The sequence below is a fragment of the Semicossyphus pulcher genome, unplaced genomic scaffold (genome assembly GCF_022749685.1).
Source record: "Semicossyphus pulcher isolate SPU_LCO1_2020_fin unplaced genomic scaffold, fSemPul1.0.p SCAF_13, whole genome shotgun sequence".
Taxonomy (NCBI): domain Eukaryota; kingdom Metazoa; phylum Chordata; class Actinopteri; order Labriformes; family Labridae; genus Semicossyphus; species Semicossyphus pulcher.
In genome coordinates this window covers 25,833,383-25,852,141 of record NW_027211637.1, presented here as the reverse complement: position 1 = coordinate 25,852,141, position 18,759 = coordinate 25,833,383, and the positions used below count along the sequence as shown (strand labels likewise).

The window sequence follows — 18,759 nt, the reverse complement described above, 5'->3', positions numbered from 1 at the left end:
ATACTTCCCCCTTTCTCCTTGTTCGCGTATGCTGCTCATAGACTGTATAAATAAGATGCTGCTGTCATTAAGGAGTGTTTGCCTTTTGTTAATTGTTGATGTTTTAATAAAGTTTTTTCAAAAACCAAAAAACGTACGTACGTACACTCACGTAATGGTCTGTTTACGTCCAATCTGTGGAGCCTGCTGCTATGACCTGCTGCTGTTTAGTCAACGAAATATTCTAGGTGGTTAAACTCGTGTCGGTGATGATGATACGAAATTATTTTTGAGATTCAGGACATATATGTCTTCAAAGACACCTCCTATAGTGTGACCTAGTGGAGGTCATGATGGATTAGCTGATAGTTCAGTGGCTTTTCTCCAGGCAGTGTGACTGACAGCAAGAACTGGGACAAGGGACTTTGTGGCTACTAACGTTAGCTAGCAACGCAACTTAGCTAAACGTTTTGAATCAGCCTTACCGCAGCGACAGGTATTATGTAAATTCTTGACAAGTTCTTCTGTGTGTGTCGCTTCTTGTGTTGTCTTCCTCTGGCCACCAGCTCACTTTATATGGCTGTGTTTTCCTAGTTGTTGTCTGGCGTTGGCGTTAGCTCTCAGCTGTCGTTGGCTGCTGCTTTGCTAATGTGTAGCTATAGTTATTGCCTCCCAGTGGTGGAAAAAGTATTCAAATCTTTTAACGGTAAGTTGCATTAGCATTACCACAATGAAAAATTAGTTAGTGCTGCATTCAGGATTCACTCAAGTAACACTAAAGTATTGGGCACAAACAAATAAAAGACATGTTGCAGTAGAAAGGGCCCCTTGGTCCATATTATTAGATTTTTAATATATGCAATGCATGCAAAATCTTAATCTGCTGTCAGAAAAATGAAATAATTTAGTACAAAGTATAATATGTGTCTAAAAATCCAGTAGAAATCTTACAAAATGGACATACTGAAGCTAGGTTCCAAAACTTTTAAGCAATACTGAAGTACAGAACAAAAATATACTCAACATCTTTCTTTGTCAGCGTTTTCTAACTGTTCAAATGTGATTAATTTCAGTGTGCAACACTTTAACAAGTGATCTGTCTTACTAACCTTCTAAATGCAAACAAATATACACAAACACTCCCTTACCAGATAATTACACATATAATACATGCTGTATGCACAAATGATTATAGCAAAGCCTGACTTGTGTATCTCTTTTAGATTCCTGGAGTAGTTTGAGATCCTTGAAAGATTCTCAAGGCAGCATGGCTCCCAAGGACATCATGACCAATTCCCATGCAAAATCCATCCTTAACGCAATGAACGCACTCCGCAAGAGCAACACGCTCTGCGACATCACTCTGAGGGTGGAGAACACAGATTTTCCGGCACATCGGATTGTCCTGGCTGCCTGCAGTGACTACTTTTGTGCCATGTTCACTAGCGAGGTAATGCTATGTTTGTTTGAATGCTAACAATACTGTGCCCCAATTATATATATCCTAATGATCTGTTCATTCTTGCTCTAAGGCAGTTTTTGATTTTAATTAAGGAAACAAAGTTCACAAGAAAATTATGGGAATACCTGACCTATCACCTGACAGTCTCTGTTTTTGTGGCTCTGCAGCTTGCAGAGAAGGGGAAATCTTTTGTGGACATCCAGGGTCTCACTGCATCGACGATGGAGATCCTGCTGGACTTTGTCTACACAGAGACGGTGCTAGTCACAGTGGAGAACGTACAGGAGCTGCTCCCTGCTGCGTGCTTACTGCAGCTCAAAGGTAAGTTTAGGAGAGTCTTGATTGTACCTTCATTTGTAAAGTGTGTGCTTCAGCCTGCTGATATCACTGATAGCATGGGTAGAGGGTATCTGCAGGTCTTGTGTGGTCTTAAAAGCGTCAAGCTTAATACACAAACACTATCGCTACTGCCAGTAGCTAGGAAGCTCATTGTAAACTGACAAATATTGATTTAAAAACGTAATTGAACTTAAGTGAATTAATTACTTTAAATTGAATCCAGTAAACCCTAAAATCCATCCATCTATTTGACACCGCTTACCGAGTGTAGGTCACTTTAATTTAAGTAATCACATCTTATATACTGCTTTGACTGGTATGACTGAAACAGGTATTACATTTAATTCTATGTGGCTTTAAAAAGGTCTCATATTTATCCCTGTAGAAACCCTGAGGCACGGCTTGGCACCACTTTTCAAATGAAACATCTTCTGTATTTCCTAATTACAACTTGTTGAGTGACAGGAGGATCCTGTCTACCAGGATTTGTCTGGATTTGAAGGATACATGTGTCTGTCTGGGTCTACAAATGTATCTTTGTCTTCCTCAGGGGTGAAAAGAGCATGTTGTGATTTTTTGGAGAGTCAGCTCGATCCCTCCAACTGTCTGGGCATTCGGGACTTCGCCGAAACTCACAACTGCCTCGACCTGATGCAGGCGGCCGAGCTCTTTTCACAGAAGCATTTCTCCGAGGTGGTTCAGCATGAAGAGTTCATGCTGCTCAGCCAGACTGAAGTCGAAAAGCTCATAAAATGTGATGAAATCCAGGTAGGAGAACTGGACGTCATGCGGTTTTGTACTATTTGTGTAATTATCAGATGTACTGTGGAGGCTGCTTAATCTGCTGCTTGATGTTTTTTGAAATCCCCGAAACCTTAATGACATCTGCTCCCTGATGTTAAAGGGGCCGTATCTTTTGAATGGATATTCTCATATTGCTCATGGGTTTCACATGTTTGTGTGTTTATTGTTCACAGTGAAAAAGTGAAAACTGCATAATTCTGTGTTTTTCCAGAATGACATTTTTTAAAAACGTCGCCTCTGAAATGGGCCGTTCAGAACAGCTGCAGGTTTCTAAATAGAACCTTGCTGTCGCTGAAATCGACCAATCGTCATTCACCGTCATTCACCTCAGGCTGCCTTCTTGCTCTAGCTTGTAGTCAAGATGTTGTCAAGATTTCAACTTACCATTCTGATGCCTCCTGGCGATTCTGGCTCGTACATACAAGGCCGAATAACCGGTCCTAGAGCAGCCATGTTTTCTACAACTTTGGAGTGACAGTGCAGTGCGGCCGCTTCCCCATGTGGGATCGCACACATAGGGGAGGGGCTACGCGGTCACTCCAAATACTGTCAGCCAATCGTGGCTAAGGTCTCACCTTTGAATGGCAAAACGGCTTGTTCGTTTCAGGATGAAGGAGAGGCTCTGAAAAATAATTAAATTAAAATATGTACACAATTTTTAAAACCAAACAAACTTTAAAATACACATCAGAATAATAGAAAATTGATTGCATAGCTAGCATATGTCCCCTTTAAACAATAGTAATTTAATTTAACTTTTCTTTAATTGTATTGTGATCCTGACTTTCACACGTTTCTTTCAAACACCTGAGAGAGAAAAGCGTGTACCAACCTGCTGTAATCTCAGTCAGTGTGGCCCCCACCAGCTCCACTCACTTTTGCGGATCGGGGCTGACAATGAAATTGCAGAGAAGAAAACCTGATTTAAGTTTGCCTTTGTGCTCAGGAAATTCCTCTTCCCGACCACATGCCGTGCTTTGTGAAAACACAGTTATTATCACACAATGATTTATAGATCATCAATTCTCTCTCAGGGCTCCTCCTGTCAGTTTTGTTGTTTTTAAAATACAACTAGACCTTACATGTAAATCACAGCCACGCATAATTTGCCCCCAGAAAAACGATTCTCTTTGTGTTATCTTGTTCATGTTTCAGGGGCAGAATTTATGGCCTGTTTTACCTTCAGTTAACTGCGTGTTTGCATAAAGTCTCTCTGCATCCCCACTGAATATTGTGCAGCAGTTTTCACTACAGTTCTAAGCTAATAATTTAATTCATATGCTGATTTAATTGTAGCTGTAACTCACTGTTTACCCTGTCTGTGTGTAGGTGGACTCAGAGGAGCCCGTGTTCGAAGCCGTCTTAAACTGGGTCAAACACAACCGCAAAGAGCGAGAGCCCTACCTGCCAGACATGCTCGAGTTCGTCCGACTGCCGCTCCTGACCCCCCGCTACATTACAGATGTCATTGATGCTGAGGTGAGCCAGACGACACACAGCTAATCATAAGCCCTGCTTCCAGTGAAGGATTATGTGTTGACATGTTCATCACTGTTAGCACCATAATTAAGCAAGTTTTGACACGTTTTAGCCCCTCATTCGGTGTAGCCTGCCATGTCGAGACCTTGTTGATGAAGCCAAGAAATTCCACTTAAGACCCGAGCTGAGGAGTGAGATGCAGGGCCCGCGCACACAAGCTAGATTAGGTAGGAATCCTTGTTTTAATTGCAATTTAGGTTTATGCATGTCTGCTTTATATCTACATCGTAATCATTACTGATAGTAAAAGTGATTTATGTTTCCTCTCAGGTGCCAAAGAAGTCCTGTTAGTTATAGGTGGGTTTGGCAGCCAACAGTCTCCAATCGACATAGTTGAGAAATATGATCCCAAAACACAAGAGTGGAGCTTCCTTCCCGTAAGTTTGGATCATTTAAAAAAAGCCTTGTGACTTTTTTCATATCTGTGGATTTGGCTAATACAGACAAGTTTGTCTTTAATAGAACATTGCACGGAAAAGGCGTTATGTCGCCACAGTGTCTCTCCATGATCGAGTTTATGTGATCGGAGGCTACGACGGCCGGTCGAGGCTCAGCTCGGTGGAGTGCCTGGACTACACCGCCGACGAGGACGGAGTTTGGTACACCGTCGCCACCATGAATGTGCGCCGTGGTCTTGCTGGAGCCACAACACTCGGAGGTGAATGACTCCTGCCTTCATGGGTGTTTCCTTTCTGTGGAAAATCCCTTGTTTATGTTTTCTTTCCTCGGTGAAACAGTTATAACAATTTATATTTATCTTATTTGGCTCTCCGCAGATATGATTTATGTGGCCGGAGGCTTCGATGGCAGCCGGCGACACACCAGCATGGAGCGATATGACCCAAATATTGACCAGTGGAGCATGCTGGGAGATATGCAGACAGCTAGAGAAGGAGCTGGTCTGGTGGTGGCCAGTGGACTCATATACTGTCTAGGTATGGACTCATCTATACGTCTCAGTCAGTAAAAACTTTGAGGGGCTGAAATTTTATCATTTTTGTTCCCAATTATTTTCTGATCACTTTCATAATCAAATGTATTATTTTGTCATAAAATTTAAAAATGTACATAGATATAAATTTAATAATTTCCCCAAGCAAGAGGTGGTGTATTCAAACCTGAAGACTTTTAGTTTACCATAATGTAAAGAAAAGAGGGGCAGAAAATCCAAACATTTCAAAAGCTGGTGCCAACAAATGTTTGTCTTTTTGCTTGGAAAATGATGATTTCAAAAATATTAGTTGTTTATTAAAATCGTTTCCTTACCATTCACTTCTTGATTACCCTGCTGGCCCAGATAAAACACAACCCTGATTATAAAATAACAACCCCGCCTCCCTCTTCCAACACCTTTTATGGGAAAAATACTGAATGAAGATACGACAAACTTTTAGACTCCTGCTGGGAAAGTTTCCCTCAGATTACATTCTTTATCCTCAGAGCCTTTTTTCCTGTAAAAGTGAAACTTTAAATAATACAAATCATTATAAGAACCTGCTATTTGTGTAGCCTTCCTGTTAATCACATTATCGCTCTCTTCTGTCAAGCTCTTGGAAGTGATCAAAATTGTTATCTCTAAAGTGAGGAAACTTTTAGAGCCAGTTTCCTCTGTGGCAGCTGTACTTCATGGCTGCTCCACAGATGATTCAGTGCACGGCCCATTTCTGTTGTAAAGACCTGAAGATACACTTTAGTCTCCTTTTTGATGGTTGGCTAACTCAGAAAGATTCCCTAAATTTATAATGAATGGTCTTAAAGACACTCACTAAGCCAGCAACATTTAGGCTTATAACAACTCCTGTCGAAACTCTTTCCTGGTGTTCACACTGGTCTCCATTCATAAACTTAATCTGATCTTTTCAATACATAATTGTTAAGTGCTTAAAGTAATAATCTTGAAAATTTGATTAAAATAAATGTCTGTTAAGTCTCTATCTATCGCCGAATGAGGTAACACAATAGTGATTGAGCCTATGGCCCACTGATGAAAGCCTTTGCATTTGCAGTATTACAGACTGAGTGTCTGTGGCGACTTTAGTGGAAAGAATCACAACCGGCGCCCAGTTAGTGACGCGTTTTCCATCAGCCAGCAGTGGTTGGTCTGCCAGAGAGGGTAGGCGGAGCTAAGCGGCTGCTTTTCCGCTCTCTGCAAGTGTTGCGAGTAAACAGTAATCTACTATGGCTGAACAAACAAAGAAAAGATGGATGACTACAGATACAACTTCAACAATAAGTGAAAATCCAAAGAAAAAGAAACAAATTGGACGCTCAGATGAAGGCAAACAGTCTAAAAAGGAAAGCGACCGTCAGCCAGGAAAATCAAGAGTTATAACCAGAGCCAACCGTGGACGTCACACATGAAACACTGTCTGGATATGTGGGAAGTGTGCTCCTGCAATTACTGTTTATCGCCATAGGTGGCGCCAAAGAGAACGAAACTGAGACCTTTGGTTACAGCTGTAAATGTTTGGTTTATTCATTTTTTTGTTTTTTTTATTGGAAAACCCAAATTCCCAAAGTTGAAGATTTTGACATGAATCTGCTTATTTTGTCCTACAAAACCTCTAAAATCCAAATATATTATATATACTATATATATATATATATATATATATATATATCACAATACAATAGTAGTTAGAAAAGACTAACTGAATCAGTGATCAAAATAGCTGCTTGATAGTTTATTTTTTGTCAACTGACTGATAACTGCAGCTCTGCACTTGTCTTTTACCTGATTTCCTCTCAGGTGGATACGATGGCCTAAATATCCTGAATTCAGTGGAGCGGTATGACCCGCACACGGGCCACTGGACGAGCGTCACACCCATGGCCACCAAGCGGTCAGGTAGGTAATGCAACAGGAAGAAGATAAATATTACAGCTTACTCAGCATGTTGATATTTATCTGATGCTTTCCTGCTGTCATCAGGAGCGGGTGTGGCTTTACTCAATGACCACATCTACGTAGTGGGAGGCTTTGACGGAGTGTCACACCTGGACTCTGTTGAAGTCTACAACATCAGAACAGACTATTGGACCACGGTCGCCAGTATGACCACACCTCGATGTTACGTCGGAGCGACCGTTCTCAGAGGACGTCTCTACGCCATCGCCGGGTAAGAGAGAGCGTCCGAATGAAACTCTTCTCTGTGAATGTGTAATTACAAGATAGGTATGAATATTTTTATTCGGCGTTGTTCATGCTGAAAAGTTCAGCCAGGCTCATCCAGCAACGCGCTGGAAGATAAAATTATTAGGGATGCACGATATTGGATTTTTTGCCGATATCCGATATGCCGATATTTTACAACTCATTTAGCCGATTACCGATACCGATATTTTTTTCCCGCTCACCTAATTGCAGAGATCATCAACTCTCTTCTGTATTGGAATTAGCGTACAGTATAATGGTGATACTCTTATCACATTTGTTACAACGGTCGGGCTGACGGGTCTTGAGATGGTTAATCAAGTTTGTAGTGTTGAAAGACTTTGCCTCGGCTCCTCCTCGATCACCGAAGCTGAGCAGTCATTGCAAATAGCAGGTTTAATATCTTTTTCGGACACTTTGAAAAACACCACGGACATTTTGGCTTCTAACTCTCTCATGCTGCAGGTAGACACACGTGACGTCATCACGCTGCGCCGCGCAGGTCTTCTTCGCACCAGGGACATTGCGCCGAGGTCGGGCATTTAATCAAGTACGCAGCAGCCCATTATTTTATCGGTTAATTATATTGGCGGATATCGCTGTGTTGGCCGATATCCGATAACGTTTTTAAGCCTATATCGGCCGATACCGATAACGTGCCGATAATATCGTGCATCCCTAAGAATTATTTTTGTTTTTATAACCATTCAGAACAGCCAAATCTTTATTTGAGTTCTATGAACCTCTGCCGGTTTTTGGCTACTGATAAGCCTTCAAAATCATTAATTAAATTCAATGTTCATAAAGGCTCCTGACTGTTGTTTTGAGACAAACTACAGACACAAGATTCAAGTGTTTTCTATCACTCTCTCTGAGGGTATGGACCTTTTTATTATGATGTTATATTATCAGACAAGACATAACGTTTATCAGGGTAATTATAGTTTTGGCACTTCATTCACATCTGAACAGGAGTCACTACGTTAACTTGCACAAAATATTCCAGTTTTGGGGCCTTGATTTCAAAGTTGCAAACTGTTGGTTAGTTAGTTTGTTTACAAAGCGCAGAGCTGACCTCGCAGACAAGAGGCAGTGTGTTGCAAACTGTGGTAAAACACCAAATGAGAACCATATTCCAATTTCGCTCATAAATGTCCAAAGAATTCTTCTGAAACCGGATAATTTGGGAAAATCCCAAACGTCTTGTCTTTCTATATTCAGAATGAGGCTTGATCTAGCCCCAGACAGGACACCTCACCCTGGCTCTGCCCTCCCTGTCTTCTTTCTAACACACCTCTCTCTACAGACTCTTCTCTCTGTATTTTTCTCTTGTGTGTTTAACTCTAATGTGGGGGCCAGTAGAAGCCATGTGCTTGGGTGGGTAGTACCAGTGTTGTCAATACCTGGAGCCTGCATGAACTGAGCCTGGGTGTGTTTAAGTTGGCAATGCTGCTTGGGATGCGGCGGTAGGTAGGTTAATTATAAGTATTGGGATAAGGGAACAAGGGGAGCGGTTTCTTCACTGAGCGCTCATCCTTAAGTGTCTTGTGTTTAATTCGAACAAAAGAATATCCAAAAAATAGCAGTGGAAAATTAGTACGCATGTGAATGTATTAAGTGGTTTTGTAATTGTTCCTTTACAATCTGCTTATAAGATGTTTCACAAAGCTAGCTGTGGTGTGAAACAACTGTGAAATAACTTTTTATTAAACTGCTTCAGTGCTGGATAACGCTCTCAGTTGTGTCTCTTCCCTCTCTAGATACGATGGCAACTCTCTCCTCAGCAGCATCGAATGTTACGACCCTGTTATCGACTCCTGGGAGGTTGTTACTTCGATGGCGACACAGCGGTGTGACGCGGGCGTCTGCGTTCTACGAGAAAAGTGATCCTCGCCAAGAAGAAGAAGAACCACAAGAGGAGGTGCAGACACGAGGACAGGCAGCTAGACTTTGCTAAAATGCCACTAAAACAGAGCCACAGAGGGACATGTTTGTTCATCAGTATGCAAATAGGTACTCTCAAATGAACCGGTGCAGTTTGGGCCGTCTCCACAGGACGGTCGACCCTCTGACACTGAGACTGTGCTACAGAGATTCAGCTTCGCCGCGGTAGACGTCACCTCAAAAGAGGCCTCACAGGAGCCCATCACCACATGCATGACTCTCTTCGGTGGTATTTGTTGCTGTCGTTACCTGTGAGATTATTTTTTCAGTTTGTCTTCAAAGTGCAATATATTTCTACTCATCAAGAGAAAGGTAAAATGAAGGAGCCGGTGTAGACTCCAGTTGCTGCTATACGCCTTATGACTTTGGGCTACATCAAACATCCGCGCTGCCACCCATTCGACTTTGATGATAGTTGCAGTACATCGGCTTATCATCCAGTGTACTCGTTCGGCATTTGCGAGGTCATTAATGGGTTCAGCCCTTTTTGTAATTCTTCCTGTAAACTGTGCTTTTAGATTGAAATCACTTTATTATAAAAGTTTAATACTTATTGTCGCTCTCAGAATATATATTTAGAGATAAATATTGTTTTAGAAAATGACTGAATTGTAACAGTTGATTCTTTTGTCCCTCCATCCAGCAGATGCAAAATCACAGAGTAGTAAGTATGAGGCGCATGTGATTTGTTTTCCTCCTCAGCTTATAGATTTGGACATGTACGTGTAGGACACAAAGTCATAACATCACTGTTGCCTGGGAAGTGAATAAACACACTGAGAACTGACACGACTCATCTGTCTATGTGCTTCACACGCTGTCAGCTGAGTCAGCGACTTCTCTGGTCATGAAACTGATCGTTCGGAGCAAATGTGGAGAATCATCCTGCAATAGAGGCTGGAACGGACCTCTACTGTATCCCTGCAAAGCTAAAAATATCCAATTAAACACACGGAAACAGGAACACAAAAAAAGCCCAACCCAACCCAATTACTGGTTTCACTGTGTAACCTCCCAGTAACCTGATTTAACAGCATTAGCACTTGTTGGCTGTTTTGGGTCTCTATATTCTGGTCTGCTCTTGACTACTTTGTAGTAATGCTCGCACCGTGGCTCTGTCGGTTGGTCCACCACTGAATCTCATCAACTCTTTCTACTGGATTGCCACAGGTTTTTGTATAAACATGAATTGCCCCCAGCTGTTTCCTCACAGCGAGAAGGTTCTTAGTTCAACTTTAAATCAAATACAGACACGCACATCCCTTAGTGGGTGCTGGATCCAAAAACAATCAAGGATATAAAAAAAAAAAAAATCAAGATCCGCATACCAGGAAGCTCCCGTAAGGGGTTTTATTTAGCACAGAGTTTCAAGCAAACATGCTCTTCTTCAGACTTTTTTACACAGACAAAAAAGTTTGCTCGAAATGTCACTTTGTGCTAAATAAAACTCCTTACGGGAGCTTCCTGGTGTGCGGATCTTGATATATTTCTTAGTTCAACTTTCCCATTTAGAGTAAAGGAGAGGATAAAGCGAGGTAAGACCAGGGTTTTTGTTGTGCAATTGTCACATCAAAAACCACAATTTGTCAAATGTTTAAAGCTCCTGTGAGGAGTTTTTCACTGGATATGAAACAGACTGAAATTAATTCACATTACTCGATATGTCCTACAAAAGCAAACCAGACCATCAGCGACAAGAATGATTATTTCTATATAATTATTTTTAATGCCTCAAACCACTGGCGGGGGGGTAGGTGTCAGACGAAACGGTTAACCATACGCTGCCTGTTTACGCTTTCCAGGGCAAAAATTTAAAATGAGTGATACATATGACTGTTAAAGAAAGCAGGATGAGATTTTCTGTTAGAAACCACCACTTAAGCATGTACAGGAAAAAAGAGGTAAGACGTACAGCTTTGTCCACAGGGGGCGCCACAATCAACACAAACCGAAAGTTCCTCACAAGAGCTTTAAGTTACTTAATGACCAAAAACCTGCAAAACTAATGATGGGGGGCTTGACTCTCATCCTCTGCAGCATGCAGCGTGCCATCCCCACTCTCTCCTCCCCTTTTTCAGACACTATCAACTGTCCTCTCTCCAAATAAAGACATAAAAGGCCAAACAAGTAACTGTAATAATAATTAGAAGTAAAAGTCCTTTATCAATAAAACAAATTATTGTTGACTAAGTACTTTTAGCAGCCAGTAGTAGTAACTCTCTGAAAAAAGGCCCCTGTGACAGATTAGTTATTCTAGACTACATTGTTAATACATTACTGTTGTAGTTGGTGGATGTGAAGCAAGTTTGAACCACTTCATGCACAGTTGGTAGTTTCATCTGTGAGACCCCATTAATGGGGTAGAAACAATGAAAAACAAACCGCTACCGTGCAAATTAGAAATTTCACAAGGGGTCTTTTTTTATAAGCCATAACAAGCCAGAAAAAGTTACTAAATGTCTTAAATATTGGGTAAAAAGTAGAATATGTCCACCTAAAAGTGATCAAATAATGATGCATTTCAATGTGGTGCAAAATCTTTCACTAGTTGTTAAGTTAATTATTATTAAATCCCAACTTGTATGATGTCAGTTCAGGAAAGTAACTTGATTATGCTTATTCTTGTGCAAGCAGGTAACAAGCAAAAAAATGCTCAACAATCATTTCGAGGAGGAAAGTGTTCCCTCCCTCCCTTCCTCCTTCCTTCTCTCTGCTCCCTCCTCTCTTGTAAAACCTGAAAAAGCACTGTGACACAGACTCTCAGGTGAGCCCGTCTGCAGATATAAAGAGCGACTGGCAGCGGGCGGGACAAAGCAGAGCAGAGCTGGTGGAAGGATACGTTACCTGTCCCAGAACAGAGCACAGGAACTATTATCAGAGGTGTGTGGTGTTCACAGTATCCTGCACGTATCCCAGCTTCTATCATCTGAAACAACATGGTAAGATCATTTCAACTTATTGGACAAGTTTGATGTCTGTTAATATGTTTTCATGATGTATATATCTGCACGGGAAAATGTGCACGATAAGATAAGATTGTTATCAAAGCTACAAAACCTCCCAAAGCTCTTGTTGCATGGACGCTGTACGTGTTTTAAATGAGAAATGCAGATGTTTGTGCTCACACACAAGCAGCTGGAACATTAAGAAGGCCTAAATGATGTCTTTATATTACTCTTGACACATTGGCACATTGAGAGTTAATGGTTTTACAAGCCTGTAATCACTTTAAGACTGAGACAGCCAGCAGAAGGAGCACAAAGCTTCATCTTCAACCTCACAAATGTAAACTCTTAGAAGAAAAACCCGTTCTTTGTGACCCTGTGTGTGTGCTTCATCAGTATTCATAATCCAAACTTTAATCCACCCATGTCTCCCATATGTCACTCAACAGTAAAAAATCATCTAAGGGGATGTGCCTCCTTCAGGGAAAACAAAAGCTGAATTCTCGACATGTTGAAACCTGACTGCGGGAAGCACTTAGAAAATGCAACAGTACAGTGTCGGGATAAGCCTGTCGTGTTATGACATTGTTTACTCTTAACAGCGGGGAAAGCAGAGCACAAATGAACGGCTAATACAGGGTATCAGCAGACGTGTTTGCATTGCACACTTAGCTGATTTGTATGGAGGCAAAGAAAGGCCATGATAGATTCAATGTCATAAAAAAATGAATGGTGCTTTAATTGGTTGTTTTATTCTGCACGCTTAGAGGCAGCATTGACGTGTAATCACCACCTGTTAGGTTGCAAGGATAAACTTGTTGGCCCAAATCTGCACATGCATGACTTTTATTTTCAACAGCAGGTTTAAGATTTTAAAAGGATCTGAGAGAGATCTTAAAATGTGTATTTATTTATGAATGGCCAAAATATTAATGAATGATAATAAAATGTGCCAAAAGGTTTTGGTTTTTTTTATCGAATTTATCCGTCCATTATCTATAACGCTTATCCTGTTCAGGGTATTGTTGTGGTACACCCTGGACTGATCGTCAGTCAATCACAAGGCTGACACACAGAGACACAGTCACCAATGAACCTAACGAGCATGTCTTTGGACTGTGGGAGGAAGCCGGAGAACCCGGAGGGAACCTATGCATGCACGGGGAGAACATGCAAACTCCACACAGAAAGGCCCACTTCGTCCAAACTGGGGTTTTAACTAGGAACCTTCTGGCGGTTAGGCAACCACTGCACCACTGTGCAACCCCTTATCCAATTAAACTTTATTTATGTAGCACCTTTCCTACAAACGTAGCCCAAAGTGCTCACATAGGAACAAACAGATGGAAAATAAGAACAGACATTGACTATAGATACAACTTCGAAAGACAGAATAACAATAAAATGTTCAAAATCAATCAATAAAATCTGTAAAAAGTTAAATAAGACACAATACCAGACATAAAGAATGAAAAAGTGATAAAAACGTATCTCATGCTATGAAATGATTCCAAGTTAAAAGCCAGATTAAAAAATAAATGTAAAATACTAAGAGAGCCATTTTGACAGAAAAAAACAGAAGACTCGTCGGTTGTCTTCACTTCCACCTGTGTTGCTTTATTCTCCTCAGAGAGAGTGCATCTCCATCCACGTGGGCCAGGCAGGTGTTCAGACAGGAAACGCCTGCTGGGAGCTCTTCTGCCTGGAGCACGGCGTCGGGCCTGATGGCGTCTTCCTGGACAACCCAGCGGAACCGAACTCTCGTGAAGACCCTTTCAACACCTTCTTTAACACCGGGAGTTCTGGGCGTCACGTCCCCAGAGCGTTATACGTGGACCTGGAGCCCACAGTGGTCGGTGAGTCGTCCTGCATGTGTTTATTTTTATCTCCCTTATCGCTTATTTTTACTGCCCTTCCAGTTTTCCTATTCTGCGAGTCTCCATCCACATGGGTCATGTAGGTAACGGCAGGTGGGTACGCTGGTAACCAAGCAACAAGTGCAGAGGTGACTCCTTTACTTCTTATTTAACGCTGGCTAACATTTACAGAGGAGTATTATGTAAATAGCAAGTAGCAGAGAGTAGTATTGGATTGATTTTAGTCGACCTGAACCCTTTTTCTCCAGTATGTCCTTTAGCTTATGCTTCAGGTTTAAAGACAAAACATGTATTACATTTTACAGCATCGTAACATAATCTAAAACTACACATCCGTTACCTTGGTGAAGCTACATCACTAAAAGATGTCAGACATTTAAACTTCTATGATATTCAATGAAGTGATTATCTACGGAGCTCCAACACTGACAAAAAGTGTTCTGGTTTTTTTTTTAAATACAGAGAAATATACTTTTCCTTTCACCTCCAATCAGTTGGTTAAAATAAATAAAAAGTATCTTCTATCTAATCCATCTTGTAACTCCTCTGTTTTCCTGTTTTTGAAGGTCCTTTCCACACATTTCTCAAGTCTCAATAGCTATAGCAAATGTATTTATAAAGCACATTTTATTACAGGTAAGCTCACTGTGCTTTACACTGGGTGTGAAAACATAGGAATACAAAAAAAACCCAATCATAAATAACAGCTAAAAATCAAATCAATAAAGCATGTGTCCAATGTACATCAGACTCACCACCAAGCCATCAAACAGCAACAAAGCAGAAAGAGAATAAAATGAAAACATAGATAAACAAAGCTGCACATACAACCCTCGGCACAACTGATCACACACACACACACACACACACACACACACACACACACACACACAATATTCGTACGCTCGGGTAGACACAGTTGTGATGGACCTCAGGTCAACATGCAGTTTGTTCCAGAGAGAGGGACCACAGTAACTAAAGGCCCCCTCACCGCTACAGCTAAAAGATCTCCACCTGATGACCTGAGGGGCCGGATCGGGTTATAATATAATATATAATATAAGGACTAATAATAGGATTTAGGATGAATATGAGTCTGTATTGTACGGGGAGCCAATGAAGTGTTTTTAAGGTCTTGAAAGTGTTGAAAAGGAGGACTGATTACATCATGTAGGAGGTGCTTTAGTGTTCATATCAGCACCTGACAATTATAAGATAGACTGGAACTATCCTTTAATAAACTTCCCGTTCCTTATTTTTCCTGATTAACGTTTCCCACTTTAACTCCATACTTCTAATCTTGGTTGTATGATTATGAAAAGGGCAGGAACGTGAGTGTTACATGTTATTTAAACATGTATTTGGTTACATCTTTTTATCTTCTCTTAAAACATTAAAGTACATTTCAAGATATATATGGCTTTACTACACTTTCAACTGAAAATTGTCAATGCAGTGTGCATCATTTTCCCTTTAAATCATCCTAATTTTGCTTTTCATCTTTGGAAAAGTACAGACTTTGACAGGGAGTAACACAATTGTTGCTATAAGTTTTCTCTCTAAACTTAGCTGGCTTTGGAACCATCAATAAGTCAATAGGGTTGAAGGTTGAAGATAATGCGACAGTAGAGATGATGAACTACACGTCTAGACATGTCTGTTTCAGTGGTCTGAAGTTGATCTTATTGACCTTTCTGAATTGAACTTCTCTCTTCAGACCAGGTGAGGGTCGGAAAGTACAGAGAGCTGTTCCATCCCGAGCAGCTGATCTCTGGAAAGGAGGATGCAGCCAACAACTACGCTCGGGGCCATTACACCGTGGGGAAAGAAGTCATTGATGGAGTCTTGGAGCGGATTCGCAAAATGGTCAGTGATTAGAAAACGTGATCAATAAAAGCCTGATGCGATTTCCACAAAGAGCTATGAACTCTTGTTTGTTCTTGTCTTGATTATGCATTATTTGCTGTAGATTAAAAAAAAGAAAAGTGGGAAAATGACATGGTTACAGTTTACTCTCAGTAAGTAAGTTGTGAACTCAAAATCACGATTGTTTAATCGAACAGGAAGTCATTGTTTGAACAGTTTTACTTCTGTTTTTGTGAGGACTAAACAAACAAGATACAATGTTTTAATTTGTGAGCATTACAGGCGCTGGTGAGCAGATTCTGTTACAGAGCCAGGCCAGCAGTTTCCCCCTGTTTCCAGTCTTTATGCTAAGCTAAGATAACTGTTTCCCTGACCCTTCAAATTTAACACACAAGCCTTATACTGTATATAACAAGTGGACGTAGCCACCGTGAAAACATCTATTGGTTTTTGGACTTTTTGGGGGTTTTTTGGAGCCAAAAGTGACACTATTTGGAAGATATACATCACTTGCTATCCGGGTTGACAGCTTGACGAGGTGCCACTTGTAAATCACTTGTAGCCATGCCCTGAAGCAAGCTGCTCAGCTAAGCTAACAGGCTGCTGGCTGTAGCTGCATACTGAATGGACAGGCTTGAGAGTGGTATCAATCTAATCATCTTACTCTCTGAAAGAAAGCCAATAAGGTAAAATGTTGAACTATTCCTGTAACAGAGTCTGTCCTGTCTTTCTGTCCAGACGGATCAGTGCACCGGCCTGCAGGGCTTCCTCGTCTTCCACAGCTTCGGAGGTGGAACCGGCTCCGGCTTCACCTCCCTGCTGATGGAGCGTCTGTCTGTCGATTACGGAAAGAAGTCAAAGCTGGAGTTTGCCATCTACCCGGCTCCGCAGGTGTCCACCGCTGTGGTGGAGCCGTACAATGCCATCCTGACCACCCACACCACCTTAGAGCACTCCGACTGCGCCTTCATGGTTGACAACGAGGCCATCTACGACATCTGTCGTCGCAACATGGACATTGAGAGCCCTGGTTACATCAACCTCAACAGATTGATCGGTCAGATTGTTTCCTCGATCACAGCCTCTCTCCGTTTTGACGGCGCCTTGAATGTTGACCTCATGGAGTTTCAGACCAACCTGGTCCCATTCCCACGTATCCACTTCCCTCTGGTTACCTACTCGCCAATCATCTCTGCTGAGAAGGCGTACCACGAGCAGCTGACTGTGCCCGAGATCACGAGTGCTTGCTTCGAGCCGACCAATCAGATGGTCAAGTGCGACCCTCGCAACGGCAAGTACATGGCGTGCTGCATGCTGTACCGAGGCGATGTCGTCCCAAAGGATGTCAATGCTGCGATTGCAAATATCAAAACAAGACGCTCCATCCAGTTTGTGGACTGGTGCCCAACTGGCTTCAAGGTGAGAAACATCATGAAGGTAACAATCTCTATGAACGGATTCTCTTATGAACACAGTATCTATAAGTGAGGTACAAGACAGTTGGCGTTGGAAGCGTTCTGGTTTCTGTTTGTAGTTCCAGTAGTATCATTCACTAGAGTCAGAGTCGGAATGTAAACAAGGACGAGCGCAGCAAAAACTCTTGACCCAGATATAATTTCTAGCTCATCTGAATGACCACTGGCTACACCAAAAGCCCCTATAATTGGCTGTTGCTCCCAGAGGCTACATCATCGTCGGACAATAACAAAAGGGTTCAGAGACTGTGAAGGTAAGGCCTGCAGCTTAAGATATCTTTCTGATTGTTTTGTTTGTCTCAACAGGTTGGCATCAATTACCAACCTCCCACTGCGGTTCCTGGTGGAGACTTGGCCAAAGTCCAGAGGGCCGTGTGCATGCTGAGCAACACCACCGCCATCGCTGAGGCCTGGTGTCGCCTCGACTACAAGTTCGACCTCATGTACGCCAAGCGAGCCTTCGTCCACTGGTACGTTGGTGAAGGCATGGAGGAGGGAGAGTTTGCAGAGGCCAGAGAGGACCTGGCCTGTCTGGAGAGAGATTACGAGGAGTTGGGTCATTCAAGCGACGATTTTGAAAATGACGACGATGATCAAGAATACTGAACTATTGTGTTGTGACGGCTGGAGAGCAATGATTTTCTCTGATACATACTGGATCTGTTCTGTCGTTTTCTAAGCTAGCTATCCAAGCTGATGATCTTTGTCACTGCCATGTTTTTATAGTTCCAGTTTTAGATTAGACTCCTGAGACTCAAGCTTTTACGTGGGACAAACTTTTACTTTTTCGTGCTCCTTTGGGATACATAGGACCTTATTGGTATAAAAACAAAGCATAATTTTTTAACAGGAAGTCGTTTTTGAAAAAAAGTCCTCATATGAGGACAATGGAAAATGTCACTATAACACAATAAAGTTGCAATGTGTAACAAATTACTAACCTGTTTATTTTAATTTCTGACTGCAAAACCTATAATGCAAACAGCGTTGTTTCCCCATCCCCCACACTCGGCATTCAGCAATCTTTCTGCTCTTGACAGAAAAATATGTCCTGTAAATGCAACAAAACTAGCTCAGTGTAGACTTCAAAGGGCTGCACGATGGTGCAGTGGTTAGCGCTGTTGCCTCACAGCTAGAAGGTTCCTGGTTTGAAGCCCGGTTCAGAAGTGGGCCTTTCTACATGGAGTTTGCATGTTCTCCCTGTGCATGCGGGGGTTCCCTCCGGGTACTCCGGCTTCCTCCAACAGTCCAAAGACATGCTCATTAGGTTCAGTGGTGACTTTAAATTGCCCGTAGGTGTGAACGTGAGCATGAAAGGATGTCTGTCTCTGTGTGTCAGCCCTGTGATTAACTGGCTATCAGTCCAGTGTGTACC

General features: G+C 41.9%; 2 protein-coding genes across 3 annotated transcripts; both read left to right on the top strand.

Annotated features, from left to right (window-relative positions):
* The first annotated feature begins 244 nt into the window (after positions 1–244).
* On the top strand, positions 245–9,999 carry LOC138589745 (kelch-like protein 12). Of its 2 annotated transcripts, none has more exons than XM_069660174.1 (12): positions 245–475; positions 1,203–1,429; positions 1,609–1,762; positions 2,331–2,548; positions 3,914–4,063; positions 4,176–4,290; positions 4,394–4,500; positions 4,586–4,781; positions 4,900–5,058; positions 6,873–6,971; positions 7,056–7,242; positions 9,017–9,999. In XM_069660174.1, exons 2-12 carry the CDS (start codon positions 1,247–1,249, stop codon positions 9,162–9,164), a joined length of 1,716 nt encoding a protein of 571 aa, XP_069516275.1. In that variant the 5' UTR covers positions 245–475; positions 1,203–1,246; the 3' UTR covers positions 9,165–9,999. The 2 variants fall into 2 exon arrangements, with proteins under 2 accessions (XP_069516275.1, XP_069516274.1); XM_069660173.1 differs by lacking the exon at positions 245–475 and adding an exon at positions 628–685 and having other exon boundaries at positions 9,038–9,999.
* A 2,036-nt stretch (positions 10,000–12,035) lies between these two features.
* Positions 12,036–18,331, top strand: tuba5 (tubulin alpha 5). Its single transcript, XM_069659825.1, has 5 exons — positions 12,036–12,160; positions 13,797–14,022; positions 15,761–15,909; positions 16,648–17,328; positions 17,691–18,331. The coding sequence occupies exons 1-5, from the start codon at positions 12,158–12,160 to the stop codon at positions 17,988–17,990; spliced, it is 1,359 nt and encodes a 452-aa protein (XP_069515926.1). The 5' UTR covers positions 12,036–12,157; the 3' UTR covers positions 17,991–18,331.
* Positions 18,332–18,759: the final 428 nt, after the last annotated feature.

Coding starts and splice junctions, on each gene's coding strand:
- LOC138589745 (XM_069660173.1), top strand. CDS start 628: ATGTGTAGCTATAGTTATTGCCTCCCAGTGGTGGAAAAAGTATTCAAA. Junction 1,430..1,608: donor GTGCCATGTTCACTAGCGAG/GTAATGCTATGT, acceptor GTGGCTCTGCAG/CTTGCAGAGAAGGGGAAATC. Junction 6,972..7,055: donor CATGGCCACCAAGCGGTCAG/GTAGGTAATGCA, acceptor TGCTGTCATCAG/GAGCGGGTGTGGCTTTACTC.
- tuba5 (XM_069659825.1), top strand. Junction 15,910..16,647: donor TGGAGCGGATTCGCAAAATG/GTCAGTGATTAG, acceptor CTTTCTGTCCAG/ACGGATCAGTGCACCGGCCT. Junction 17,329..17,690: donor GGTGCCCAACTGGCTTCAAG/GTGAGAAACATC, acceptor TTGTCTCAACAG/GTTGGCATCAATTACCAACC.